Consider the following 13,477-nt stretch of genomic DNA (forward strand, 5'->3'; position numbering starts at 1 on the left):
TTATGAGTCGAGGTACAAAGCCATGCATAGATGTGTCTCTCAAGTAGTCATTGTATAAATCTACTTTACGTGGACTCAGTGTCCGCTTACAGCTATCGGCTGCTATTTCTATCATGACACATTACAACGTGAAGCTCCTGCAGCTTAGGACCGATCGTTCTCATCAAACTTGTTCTTCCAGAATCCGCGGAAGTGCTTTTGGCTTCCGAGTCTGGAGATCTCGGCAATCTCCTCAGGTGTCAACTTGAACTTGGGAAGTCTAGACAGGTAGCCCTCAAGTCTCTCCACCTTGTTGCTCGTTGTGAGCGCAATGATGTCTTGATCGATCACCCATCGCAGACCGATCTCAGACTCTGTGACACCATACTTCTTGGCCAACTCGGTGTAAAGGCCGTCGACGGGACCACCCTTGGCCGTCACGAGAGGGGTGAGGGGGCCGTAGGAGGACACAGCAATGCCGTGCTTCTTGTGGAAGGCAACTAGATCGCCATGCTGGAGATAGGGGTGGTACTCGATCTGGTTGATGGCGGGCTTGACCTTGGCTGTCTTGAGGATGGCTTCGAGGTGCACCTGCAGGAAGTTGGACACGCCGATAGACTTGACACGGCCAGACGCCTGGAGCTGCTCGAGCTCAGCCCAGCGCTTCTGTAGGTCCTCATCAGTCTCGGCAAACCAGGGACCGTGGATCAGGTACAGATCGACGTAATCGAGGCCGAGCTTCTTGAGGGAGACGTCAAACGAGTCAATGGCGGAACCCTTCTTCTCGGCGGGGATCTTGGTGGTGACAAAGAGCTGCTCTCGGGGAACGCCGCCCGCCTTGATGGCCTGACCAAGTTCCTCCTCGTTGCCGTAAACTAGTCGCTGTCAGCAGTTTCCAGCATTGACTTGCAGTTGAACTGACCTTCGGCGCCATCGAGATGGCGATAGCCGACTCCAATGGCCTTGGTGGTGATGTCAATCACATGAGCATCGAGCCCGCTGTTGGGGTCGTTCTTGTACTGAGCAGTTCCCAGACCAAAAGCAAGCTACAAGGTGTAAGCTGGTGCTGTTCCGCGGATGCAATCAAATTCCTGACTTGTGCGTCTGGAACAGTAACTCTTGGAGGATAAACGTACAACCGGAATCTCGTTGCCGTCATTGAGCTTGTAGTGGGGGATATCCAGTGGAGCGGCCATCTTGAATGATTCTCTTCTCACGGGGTGGATGATCGCTTAGAAGTAGGTACTTGGTTCTGATCCAGCAGAAGGTGTTCAGCACTGTAGAGTTTCAATTGAGGTTCAAGAGTTGCAGGCGCGAGCGGGAAGCTGCGTCGTTTAAGAAGTATCCCCTCCCCCACCAACGCATTAACACAGCAGCGATATCCACGGGATGGCGATCGAGAGTGGGACAATGCCGTGATCTTCGGCCGAGCGACCTCGGCGAACAGGCCAGGCTTCTAGCAAACAGGGCACGTACTTGCGGGGTCTTTGCACATTTACCGTTGAAATGGCGCCCTGTGCTGTAGGGCGTGGGATGCGTCACGCCTTTCTTGCAGTGACTAGTCCTCTAGCTGTTGTAGTAACTGAACAAGGAGTATGACGATGACGATAGATGTAGCCTGTGCTGATACAATTGGAACTAATGCCTACCTCGAGTTGCCACTTCTTCCCCATTCTCGTGTAATGAGCAATTGATTGATGGTGTAACCCGGAAATAACTGTCCGGGATATGGGATGTAGGGCGAGATCGGAAAACATGATAGATGCAGTAGTATTAGAAATCAATATTAGAGACGGCATATCATACCGGCAGACATTGCTTCCCTAGCGTCAATGTCAATGCCGTCTTCCATGCGTACATATAGATCTAAATACCAGTGGCATTGTGGTTGCTTTTATAGCTCACCATCTTCATCCGGCATTTACAGGGTAGCATATTCGCCAACACCGGTCAAGTGACCGGCGATAATTCCGTCCATCTCATAACCCGTTGATTTCCCCCGTGCCTCGCATCCAAGTCGTCGGCATCACGAATTCCGACGTAGAAACGCGGCCCGGTTCCGTCTTACATGCGTCCGAGCAGCCGGGGGGTCATCGGAGCTGACAATGTGGGGGGGTTGCCCGAAGCCCCGGAGATGTGATGTCAAAATGGGCGACGGTAAGCGTAGCTTGGAGGGTGAGTTGCCACACCTTTTTTTGTCAGCGAAACACCATAGGTCGGCGGTAGATGCTACCGTTAACAGGCATCCATGATCGCTTCTGATCAATGATTCCAAATCAATAATTCCAAATCAATACTCGAGCTGCGCTTTATAAATCCCGCCATTGATGCTCTGTCGCAACGCCCTCCGCAGAGTTACCCCTCGGTCATCTTTGCAGAGAATCAACAAAATGGCAGCCCATCTCTCCAACGGTGCGGCGGCGCCCAATTCAAATAATTCGAACTACCCCGGCGCATCCCTCGAGGATCTTCCCAAGTCCTGGCACTTTACCGAATCCCTCCCTGCCGATGCCGTCTTCCCTACGCCCGCCGATTCGCACAAGACCCCACGAGATCAGATAACTCCCCGACAAGTCCGAGAAGCCATCTTCACATGGGTGCGCCCAGCTGAGCAGAAGGACCCCGAGCTTCTAGCCGTTAGTCCAGCTGCGCTGCGAGATCTGGGCATCAAGGCCGGAGAGGAAAAGACGGATGACTTCAGACAGCTGGTTGCCGGCAACAAGCTATACGGTTGGGATGAAGAAAAGCTCGAGGGAGGATATCCATGGGCTCAATGCTATGGTGGCTTCCAATTCGGACAATGGGCTGGTCAGCTCGGTGATGGCAGAGCTATATCCCTCTTCGAGACAACCAATCCAGCCTCTGGCGAGCGCTACGAGCTTCAGCTCAAGGGCGCCGGTTTGACACCCTACTCCCGCTTCGCCGACGGAAAAGCAGTTCTCCGATCGAGTATCCGAGAGTTTGTGGTTTCAGAGGCGCTCAATGCGCTCAAGATTCCCACCACTAGAGCATTGTCGCTTACTCTGTTGCCAAACTCCAAGGTCCTTCGGGAGAGGGTCGAGCCGGGAGCCATTGTGCTGCGGTTCGCCCAGTCTTGGTTGCGTCTGGGCAACTTTGATATCCTCCGGGCCAGGGGTGATCGCGACTTGATTAGAAAGCTGTCTACGTACATCGCTGAAGACGTCTTTGGTGGTTGGGATAAACTACCTGCTCGATTGGAGAACCCAGATGAGCCCAAAACTTCACCGCCGCCAAAGCGTGGAGTGGCAAGAGATACCATTGAAGGACCTGAGGACGCTGAGGAAAACCGGTTCACGAGGCTTTATCGAGAAGTCGTTAGGCGCAATGCGACAACGGTGGCCAATTGGCAAGCGTATGGATTCATGAATGGAGTGCTGGTAAGTTATCAGATTGTGAATCTGAAGTAAGGCTGCTTACTGACAGCATCAAGAACACAGACAATACCTCCATCTATGGACTCTCGATAGACTTTGGTCCGTTTGCCTTTATGGACAACTTTGACCCGACGTATACACCAAATCACGATGACTACGCCCTGCGATACAGCTATAGAAACCAGCCTACCATCATCTGGTGGAATCTCGTCCGCTTCGGCGAGGCAATTGGCGAGATGATGGGGATGGGTGCCAAGGTGGACGATCCAACCTTTGTTGAAAAAGGTGTTACAGAAGGGGAGGAGGCAGCAGTCGTAGCCAGGGCTGAGAAGCTCATCACACAGGCCGGCGAGGAGTTCAAGATTGTGTTCCTCAATGAGTACAAGAGACTCATGACCGCCCGGCTTGGTCTGAAGACACACAAAGACTCCGACTTTGACGTGCTCTTCAGCGAAGCCTTGGATACCCTGGAAGCCTTGGAACTGGACTTTCACCATTTCTTCCGTCGCCTTAGCAACCTCAAGCTGCAGGATCTGGCTACCGAAGAGGGTCGAAAGGAGAAGGCATCCACTTTCTTCCACAAGGAAGGCCCCCCAACGACTGGCACAGAAGATGGGGCCAGGGAGCGCATTGCAAAGTGGCTGGCCAGCTGGAGAGAACGTGTTGTCGAGGACTGGAAGGATGAGAGTGACAACGTGTCAGAGGAGAGGGACAACGAGAGAATCGAGGCGATGAAGAAGGTCAACCCCAACTTTGTCCCTCGCGGTTGGATCCTCGACGAGGTTATCAAGCGCGTAGAAAAGGACGGTGAGAGGGATGTGCTCGACCGCATTATGCAGATGGCTCTCCATCCCTTCGAAGACACATGGGATGGACAGACCTTCGACGGGAAGACATTCAAGGGCGACAAGGACGAGGAGGCCAGGTGGATTGCCGACCCTCCAAAGACCGAGAGAGCCATCCAGTGTAGCTGTAGCTCATAGATGATAGACAACAGCGTAAGGCCTTAGAATCGTCTCCGAGGTCACATCTACAACTATCCAACTTGGTTCCAACTGGTGGTATGTAACGACCGGCGGTAAGAGGCAACGGTCACGGAGATTGGTTACTCTCCCATGCTTCCATAAACGGCGTAATATTTCTCTTGAGCACAAGATAGAGGAAGACTCGACTGAAGCAACAGTTCCGCAGAAGCAGCCCTGTTGCGCAAGCTCACCTACAATAAAGTGTGCCCGTGTACAATTTGTTTGGTGAAGAAGAGAAAAAATTCCAAAATCGCGGCCGAAGATGGAGACAATGAGGTGATGGGGGGTGCCTTGTGGCCTCAGGCATCAGGAATTGACTGCTGACCAATGAGCATCTACGTAAATTAATCGCGGACTAGCGCCACTAAATCCATCACCCGAACAGCAGTTCCCTTCGAGAGACGTCAACGACTGAGCACATATTCGCCGCAACGGCCTGCAACGTTCATCTCCTTCACTCCGTCAAGGCGACACGATGCTCCGACACACCATAGCTCGTTCGGCTTGGCGGACCAGCCGGCGGGCGGCCAATGTCTCGCGAGCCTTCGCGACGACGAGCCAGCGTCCAGCCGAGGTGGAGCTGACAATTGGTGAGCATCTTTGTGTCCTGAGCCATTGACCGTCCGAGGATAGCTAACAGTGCTGGTAGATGGAAAGAAGGTCTCGATTGAAGGTATGCTTGGATGTGCGGCCGGCTTTGGGGTCTTGTTCTGACGAAATTGCAGCCGGTTCGGCCCTTATCCAGGCCTGCGAGAAGGCGGGTGTGACAGTCCCGAGGTAAGTTGACACAGCAATGACGACTTGAATGGCCTGGCTGACCTTGTCTAGATACTGCTACCATGAGTACGACCCCTCCGAGCGTTCCTCCGACCGATATAGAGCTGACAATGCTTCAGGAAGCTTATGATTGCCGGCAACTGCCGAATGTGCCTGGTGGAGGTTGAGAGGGCCCCGAAGCCCGTCGCCTCTTGTGCCTGGCCCGTACAACCCGGAATGGTCGTCAAGACCAACTCTCCTCTTACCCACAAGGCCCGCGAGGGTGTCATGGAGTTTCTGCTCGCCAACCACCCCCTCGACTGCCCCATCTGTGATCAGGGTGGTGAGTGCGATCTCCAGGACCAGTCTATGCGTTACGGAGCCGACCGAGGCCGATTCCACGAGATTGGCGGCAAGCGAGCCGTCGAGGACAAGAACATTGGCCCCCTGATCAAGACGTCCATGAACCGATGCATTCACTGCACCCGATGTGTCCGTTTCGCCAACGACATCGCCGGAGCTCCGGAGCTTGGCTCCACCGGCCGTGGTAACGACCTCCAGATCGGCACCTACCTCGAGAAGAACCTGGACTCGGAGATGTCTGGCAACGTTATCGACCTCTGCCCCGTTGGTGCCCTCACCTCCAAGCCCTACGCCTTCCGAGCTCGTCCCTGGGAGTTGAAGCACACCGAGTCGATCGACGTTCTCGACGGCCTTGGCTCCAACATCCGAGTTGACTCCCGTGGCCTCGAGGTTATGCGTATCCTCCCCCGATTGAACGACGACGTGAACGAGGAATGGATCAACGATAAGACTCGATTCGCCTGTGACGGTCTCAAGACCCAGCGTCTGACCATGCCTTTGGTCCGCCGCGAGGGCCGCTTCGAGCCCGCCGACTGGGAGGAGGCTCTGTCCGAGGTTGCCCGAGCCTGGCAGATCAAGAACCCCCAGGGTAACGAGTTCAAGGTTATTGCTGGTGCTCTGACTGAGGTTGAGTCTCTTGTTGTTGCCAAGGACATGGCCAACAAGCTCGGCTCCGAGAACCTCGCCCTGGATACCCCTACTGGCAGCCAGCCCATTGCCCACGGTGTCGACGTCCGATCCAACTTCCTCTTCAACTCCCAGATCTGGGGTATTGAGGAGGCTGATGCCATCTTGATTGTTGGCAGCAACCCCCGACATGAGGCTGCCGTCCTCAACGCCCGTATCCGAAAGCAGTGGCTCCGATCCGACCTTGAGATTGGTGTTGTTGGTGAGACCTGGGACTCTACCTTTGAGTTTGAGCACTTGGGCAACGACCACGCTGCTCTCAAGCAGGCTCTTGCCGGACCCTTCGGTGCTAAGCTCAAGGCTGCCAAGCGACCCATGATCATCGTGGGCTCTGGTGTCACTGACCACGCTGATGCCAAGGCTTACTACGAGACCGTCGGCGCCTTTGTTGAGAAGCACGCTGACAACTTCCGAACTGAGGAGTGGCAGGGCTACAACGTTCTCCAGCGTGAGGCTTCGCGTGCCGGTGCTTTCGAGGTTGGCTTCACCACCCCCTCCGCCGAGGTTGCCGAGACCAAGCCCAAGTTTGTCTGGCTCCTGGGTGCCGATGAGGTCAACGAGGCCGACATCCCCAAGGACGCTTTCGTTGTCTACCAGGGCCACCACGGTGACAAGGGCGCTCAGATCGCCGATATCATCCTCCCCGGTGCTGCTTACACTGAGAAGGCCGGTACCTACATCAACACCGAGGGCCGAGTCCAGATGACCCGAGCTGCCACCTCCCTGCCTGGTGCTGCCCGAACTGACTGGAAGATCCTCCGAGCTGTCAGCGAGTTCCTGGGCGCCCCCCTCCCTTACGATGACGTTGCCATGGTTCGGGACCGCATGGTTGAGATCAGCCCTGCCCTGGCCGCCTACGATGTCGTTGAGCCCGTCGCCCTCCCTGCCCTGAGCAAGGTTCAGCTTGTGGACCAGAACAAGGGCGCCGCTGCTAGCGGTGCTCCTCTCAAGAAGGTTATTGACAACTTCTATTTCACAGATGTTATCTCGCGAAGGTATGATACATGTCTCTGCTCAACTAGTAAAGTCCTCCTGCTGACTCTTTTACCTAGCTCGCCAACAATGGCACGCTGCTCGGCAGCCAAGGCTACGGGTGACCCCCGGACAAACTTTATGGCCCCCGGAATGGAGGAGGATAGGCCCATGGGCCAGGTCGAGTATGGGGCATAAGGCGGCGGAAGCTGTAAAAGAATAGAAAGATTTTGCTGTTTTTGCGTCTCGGAAGTTAGTAACTAGTGTTTGTACATATAGGACGTCGGGCTGGAGGGCAGAGAGAGGTAAATGAGTTGAGTACCTGTTTCCCTCGCCGCGACGTAGAAGGTTCAAGACACATTTTCTATGTTACTTCTTTCTCTTCCGGTTGGGATTTGGCAGAAACATGTCCTGGTACTTTTTCTTTGTAGGCGTGATGTTGGGCGACGACTTCACCTTGCCGTCCCTAGCCTTTGTAGGCGTAGTATCGTTTGGAATGCCAGACCCATGAGTCGATTCCTACTCGGCCGCACGCGCCTGGCTTTCCCTTGCCTGCTCAGCCCTGATCTCAGCCTCGAGCTCTTCACGTCGCTTGACAAGGTCGGCCTCGCGCGTCTCTGCCAGATCCACCGCGAAGCCCGCAAAGTCGAGGAGCTGGATGGCCTGGCGCTCGCGCACCGGCCGGTTCTGGTTCATAAAGTTGGGCTTGGGGATGGTCTTAATCTCGACGTCGGCACCGGGGAGTGGCTCAGCCTCCATGTTGGCGATCATACCGTGGAGGATCCCAGGGCGAGAAGCGTCTGGAGGCGCCTGACCCGTCCTTTGCCCAAGGGCCTCGAGACGACGGCCTTCCTGCTTGATGCGCTCGCGCTCGCGAACGCAGAGGTCGAGGAAGTTGTCGCGGTTAGCCACGGCGTGAGCATCCATAGCCTGGAGCTTCCTCTGAAGGCCGTCGAGCTTCGTGGCGTCGGCGGGGTCGACAAAGGTCTCGGATTCGGGGATGGGGGCGAAGAGCCCCGCGGTGAAGTTGCCCAGGTTCGGGATGATGGGGTGGCCCTTTGGATCTGGGACGTCGTCGAGCTCGGAGGCGCCAGGATCGGGGCGCTGAGGCTGAGCAGCCATTGTTTGCCTCGCTTTTTTTGGTGGGATCAGCCGGGTGGGATCTGGGAGAGAGGGTGTAGACCCCGCGTTATGGTCGAGGTTGCTCGGCGCGACCAAGCGCTGTGTGGCGTTGCAGTTTGTGCATGTGATGGTGTAGGACTGGTGATGTAGGAGTTGAGAGAGGTACCTGCATAAGCCTTCAAGGTGATGAGGCTGAACAAGCTCAGGACTTTAGGTAAGGGTATATACTGCAATAAACCAATGGATTAGTGCCTGCGGGCATAGAAGTGGGCACGATACCGAAGTAAAGTTCCGCCCCCTGCACTACAAATGGTATAACAGCCAAGCAGCCCTCTTGGCTTGATTTTTGCGTTTTGGATGTTCAACTATTTGACAGATCAAGATTTTTGTTCGAATCCGCCGTTCTTTTTGTCTTTTGCATTGCGTATGTTCTCTCTATCGCCTTGCAGGCCCTGCCTCGCCTCTATTCCAAGAGAGATGCTCGAATCTCTGTCTTGACCCGGAGCCAGCCTTCTTCTATATTAACCCCATTCGAGCATCAACGGCGCCACTACCACCGACAGCATTGACAATTAGATAGGTACTTGACAGGAAGCAGATAGACATGATCCATCATGCTGGTTCCAAGCTTCTCTTGCCAATTAGGGGGTAGAAACCTCGATATCCCATATCTGAGGAGGCATCAAGCACCTATCCTCTGTATCGACCCAAGTCCGCTCTTCAGGGACCAGAGCCTGGGAGACTCGCAGGCTGGCCACGACTTGGTAGGACTTTCCGGACGTATTCCCGTGCAAGCCTCAGAGCTGCTCTCACCAGGTCCTCTAACCGTCGGTCCTTGCGCTTCCTCATCCATAGTAACACGATGGCCAAGATGACGAAATCTGCAAACAAATGCTTCACCACCAGCCAGGCGAACCACTTGGCCCACGCCGGGAAGCTGCGCTCCTTCTTCGCTCGCCACTCCCGACCTGTCGTTATCTGCTCCCGTAGCGCGGCCACTTCGGCTGACATTGTCGTCAGGGCTCGTTCCACCCTTCGCTGCCACCGGCCTCCACGTTGACTGCCTTCTTGTCCTTCTTCCATCTCGTCCTCGAGGTCCAGCTGCCGCTGTGACCGCAATTCCGCCTCGTCGTATTCGCTCATCGGGCTGATGACCTTCATGGGGCCTTCGGCTTCGCTCGGGGGGTCGGCATAGTGCTGTTGTGATGCGCCGCCTGATCGGTTCGCTCTCGGTGATGACATGGACGAGCTGGGACTGTTGTGTTTGATCTGATTCCAGACGAATTCGAGTTCGGCGACGAGTTCCTTGGCGTCTCTGGAAGGGTGTCAGTGAATTCGGCTCTTCTGCAGGTCGTGCCGAAGGGGGTTCTTACGGCGTCGTCGCATAGCGATGCATCGTGTCTATCAGGGCCTCGACATATCTCCTCTTAGACTCTGTCCGGCTCAGGCCCTTTTGTAGATTCCACGCATCCCACTTGTCCTTCTCGCGCTGCAGGTCATCAGGAGCCATCCCTGAGGCAGCATTCGGACGCTCCATGACGCCGTCCACGTCGCCCTCCATCGCCTGCTTGTAGAGTCCATAGAGCCGGAGCCGATCGTTCGGTGGCGGCCGCGACGCGCCCGTCTTGGGTATCTTCTTTACTGTGTTAAGGGCGTGCACAAACACGCGATCTGTAGCCATCACGTCAGCCATCGCGAACCATCAACCTCCGCGCCATGGGTGCCCCGGATTTCGGAGAGGCAAAAAAGCAACCCCAGGAATTAGCAAAGCAATGACGTACCCACTGAATCCGCCATCTTCTTTATAGAAGGCGGCTCGCGGCTCGCCGACTGCGACCTCGTGAAGGCGTGGCAGGTGTAGAGGGCCGAGGTCTGGATATCCTTTATCGGGGTCTGAGCCGTCCGGACCGCGGCTTGCTGGCCGAGATAAAGCAATGGAACCCCACTGACGCCAGCTAGAGTCGCAGGTGGCCAGGGGAAGTAGTGGCGTGGATTCAGGAACGGGGAGGTATTAACAGCTTTCAAAAAAGATAAATACAAAAATAAAAAAGAGAAACAAGCAATGAGGCGAAAAAGTAACCCGATACGCCGGATCCTATGACTCCATTGGGAAAAAAGAAGAAGAAGAGGGCCCTTTTTTGGAGGAGGAGAAGGGGGAAAGGGGGACCGGGCTAATGCTTGACGGGTGATCAGAAGCGAGCGATGATGATGCTGGATCTGAATTGCGGAGGCCGTTTATCGGCAAATGGACTGGACTTTGACCTCGGCGCGGGCACCTCAGGCTCACGACTCGCGACGGAGCCTGTGGACGGGACTCGGGGATGCGGTTACAAGGGCCGTCCCCACTGAAGCGCGTGAGCTTCTAGGGGGGTTCCAAGAGGATGGTGGACGTCAATCAATCAACGGGCAGCCCCAGACGGATGGGATCTGGGGCAATTTGGACTTGACTGGATCCATTCATCGCGCCGCCTGTGAGTGAGATGGATGTCGGTCAGGTCGGGGTTGTTCATCCATGGCCGTGTTTTGCAGTTTGGGCCGAGACACGTGAAAGGCAGGTAGGGCGAGGTAGCATTGACGAATATGCTCAACTTGTGCTAGCTGTATTACCTTTTTGCATTAATCATGGCTTATTTGATATTAAATCCAATGCTGCTCGGATGAGTTCATTCCATCTTGTCATGCGGAGGTGATGGTTTGCATCCACCCGACTTCTTGTAGTAGATCCGATCTCGGGAGACAGCTCGCACTTGTTGAGCACCCTCAGTCAAGACATGGAACCCACTGCACTTAAGGTGGGTAATTTTGTTGTTTCCATCGGGAGTTAAGGACTTCATGATAGACGTCTTCTGCCTACCAAGCATGTGCAGACAACACGGAGCGTTGTATTGTGACCCAGAAGATGCACTAGCTGCATACTTATAAAACATCCCATTAAATCTACCAAATAAACCATAGAATACTGTACTTCTACAGTGTAGGCCAGTATCATGATCAAGCTTGTTTGTTCGTTATCGCAGAGTTTGCTTATTAGTCTCATTCAATATAAGTAACCTTGTCATGCCACCATACCACTTCAGTGCCCTTTTCCTTGACTACCCTCTTGCACTCAAAAAAGCCTTCTTCTTATCTCCAAGCAGCTTCATCAGTTTCCGGTTCTCCAACGCCGCGCTCGCCGCCTTCGCACCCGCCTCTGTCTTCTTGAGCGCAGTTCCAACGCCCAAGAGCTTGTTTGTCTCTCCCCAGCCGTCCAAATAGACACCCATCGCGTATAGAGGAAGCCCGAGGTTCTTATCCTTCTTGTTACATGGCATGTCTTCGTACCGGATTTTGATGCCCTTGACGACGAGAATCTGGGCGAGGCGCTCCTTTGGTGTGAGTTCCTTCTTGGGTGGTCCTGCGTCGCCTTTGACAGATTGATCGTCTTGGGTCTTGGGGGCAGAGGCGTCGGCCCTCTCTACCTGCTTGATTTGGTCTTTGATCGTACGACCCCAGAGAGCTTTAAGCCAGGCTGCAGCATTTGCCCGTCCTTGCACGGGGTCTGCTCGTATAACTGCTCCGACATATGCTTCGAAAACGTCTCCTTGAATCTTGATGACATCCCTGTCTCTCGGTTTCGTGCGCATCAACTGCTCCATGGTCCCCATATCGGTCGGGAGATGAGTTCTCTTGTGAAATCCATACTGTCGGTAGTATTCTGCCAAGGTAATGTTGCGCACAAGCTGCTCGCGAATTTGAGATAAACGTCCAACTGGGAGGTGATTCTCGAAGGTTTGCATGACAAGGTCTGTAGAGATCGTCTCGAGGGCAGCGTCACCGAACCACTCGAGGATTTCATAGTTGGGTCCATGTCCAATTCCGGGGTGTCTGAAAACTGCCGTCTCGAGCTCTGGCTTTGCTATGGGAGGTAGGGGTGGCAGCTCTCTCGGGATGTCTGAAGAAGTCCAGGGTGTGATGCCAGCGATGATTGAACCGATTGTGTTGTCTGTGTTGGGTGTAAGATGCGGGCGCTTTCGAAGCCCTTCATCCTCGAAGGTTTCTGAGTTCCGTCGTTTACTCATTTAGTCGTGGACAGCAGTGAAAATTAACTGAATAGGAAGTATACACAGCTTCGAGAGGGCCTGAAAATTGTACGACGTTGTGTTTTCATGAAGGTTGAATAAACTGCATCCTTGAGGTGAAGGCACGACCCTTGGATGCCGCGAAGCCCCACCAGAGGTTTCTTCAGCCAATTAGCACCCTTCGTTCCACTTCGGCTCAGATGCTTCTCAACGTCAATTCGACTTCGAAAAAAGTTGACTGGAACACATTTCATGTCATCCACGCCAAGATGAGTGTCCCACGAGCGCGGATATTGGATTTGATGAAGGTAAGAAGCCCGATACTGGCTCTGTGACACTCTTACTGACTTTCCCCAGGCGCAATGCCAGCTCTTCGCGACGACCTTCAACCCTGAGGGCGTTCGCATGGGCAACAAGGTCCTCCGACAACGACTCAAGGGCCCGGCCGTGGCCGCCTACTACCCTCGAAAGACAGCTACGATCAAGGACCTCAAGCGCGAGTTCGGCCCGACCCTGGCGACCTGGGATGAGGCGGAGGAGGATCGATTCGAGTACATTGACGAGTAAGCGCGGACAAGAGCATCTTTGCTGAAGACGAGGCATGCTGACAGTTGGATTCTAGACTCAAGCTCCGTGGAAAGAGTGCGCCCAAGAAGAAGAAGGGACCCCCAGGTATGAACGGCAATACACACGATGGAGGCCAATGGCTAACGAATCTTCAGCTCCCACCGGCAAGAAGCGATAAACTGAACGAAACCCACAATGACGCCTCCGATGTCGATGATGGTGGCCCAGAAGGAGCCTCCCGCATGCCGCAAGAGTGGATTGTTTGGATATATGCACGACTCCTTGCGCGCAGCAGAGGGGAGGACGGGGCCGGGAAAATATTGATGTTTCCCTTGTGGTTTTTCATCCAAGTATGTAAAACTATTTGTACCATTACCCAGAATACATCTGCATATGACCTGAATGCCAAAACTTTGCGAGATTGTTGATATTTGCGCGGGCAAGTTCATGACGGAAAGATTATCATGCTCCTGGATGAGCCATTTGCCAGGAGTTCACGGGGCCGAGTTGGCCCTATCCCTGGTCTGAGAACTGGATTTCATCTGCCATTGTA

At 54.4% G+C, this 13,477-nt stretch overlaps 7 protein-coding genes across 7 annotated transcripts; 3 read left to right on the forward strand and 4 right to left on the reverse strand.

Annotated features, from left to right (window-relative positions):
* Positions 1–144: 144 nt before the first annotated feature.
* Positions 145–1,175, reverse strand: NCS57_00567000 (uncharacterized protein; the record flags this gene model as incomplete). Its single annotated transcript, XM_053055584.1, has 3 exons — positions 145–854; positions 902–1,025; positions 1,116–1,175. The coding sequence occupies 3 exons, from the start codon at positions 1,173–1,175 to the stop codon at positions 145–147; spliced, it is 894 nt and encodes a 297-aa protein (XP_052914539.1).
* Positions 1,176–2,306: 1,131 nt separating this feature from the next.
* NCS57_00567100 (Selenoprotein O) lies at positions 2,307–4,357 on the forward strand (the record flags this gene model as incomplete). The annotated part of the gene is made up of 2 exons (XM_053055585.1): positions 2,307–3,377; positions 3,431–4,357. 2 exons carry the CDS (start codon positions 2,307–2,309, stop codon positions 4,355–4,357), a joined length of 1,998 nt encoding a protein of 665 aa, XP_052914540.1.
* A 517-nt stretch (positions 4,358–4,874) lies between these two features.
* NCS57_00567200 (NADH-ubiquinone oxidoreductase 78 kDa subunit, mitochondrial) lies at positions 4,875–7,375 on the forward strand (the record flags this gene model as incomplete). Its single annotated transcript, XM_053055586.1, has 6 exons — positions 4,875–4,989; positions 5,049–5,072; positions 5,125–5,176; positions 5,228–5,242; positions 5,296–7,200; positions 7,258–7,375. The coding sequence occupies 6 exons, from the start codon at positions 4,875–4,877 to the stop codon at positions 7,373–7,375; spliced, it is 2,229 nt and encodes a 742-aa protein (XP_052914541.1).
* Positions 7,376–7,696: 321 nt separating this feature from the next.
* On the reverse strand, positions 7,697–8,440 carry NCS57_00567300 (uncharacterized protein; the record flags this gene model as incomplete). Its single annotated transcript, XM_053055587.1, has 1 exon — positions 7,697–8,440. The coding sequence occupies exon 1, from the start codon at positions 8,297–8,299 to the stop codon at positions 7,697–7,699; it is 603 nt and encodes a 200-aa protein (XP_052914542.1). The 5' UTR covers positions 8,300–8,440.
* Positions 8,441–9,019: 579 nt separating this feature from the next.
* On the reverse strand, positions 9,020–10,495 carry NCS57_00567400 (ACB domain-containing protein; the record flags this gene model as incomplete). Its single annotated transcript, XM_053055588.1, has 3 exons — positions 10,081–10,495; positions 9,673–9,970; positions 9,020–9,614 (listed from the first exon to the last, which is right to left on the reverse strand). The coding sequence occupies exons 1-3, from the start codon at positions 10,094–10,096 to the stop codon at positions 9,020–9,022; spliced, it is 909 nt and encodes a 302-aa protein (XP_052914543.1). The 5' UTR covers positions 10,097–10,495.
* Positions 10,496–11,391: 896 nt separating this feature from the next.
* On the reverse strand, positions 11,392–12,357 carry NCS57_00567500 (RNase III domain-containing protein; the record flags this gene model as incomplete). The annotated part of the gene is made up of 1 exon (XM_053055589.1): positions 11,392–12,357. One exon carries the CDS (start codon positions 12,355–12,357, stop codon positions 11,392–11,394), a length of 966 nt encoding a protein of 321 aa, XP_052914544.1.
* A 236-nt stretch (positions 12,358–12,593) lies between these two features.
* Positions 12,594–13,102, forward strand: NCS57_00567600 (uncharacterized protein; the record flags this gene model as incomplete). Its single annotated transcript, XM_053055590.1, has 4 exons — positions 12,594–12,665; positions 12,715–12,920; positions 12,980–13,029; positions 13,080–13,102. Exons 1-4 carry the CDS (start codon positions 12,627–12,629, stop codon positions 13,100–13,102), a joined length of 318 nt encoding a protein of 105 aa, XP_052914545.1. The 5' UTR covers positions 12,594–12,626.
* Between the last annotated feature and the right edge of the window lie 375 nt (positions 13,103–13,477).

The sequence above is a fragment of the Fusarium keratoplasticum genome, chromosome 4 (genome assembly GCF_025433545.1).
Source record: "Fusarium keratoplasticum isolate Fu6.1 chromosome 4, whole genome shotgun sequence".
NCBI lineage: Eukaryota > Fungi > Ascomycota > Sordariomycetes > Hypocreales > Nectriaceae > Fusarium > Fusarium keratoplasticum.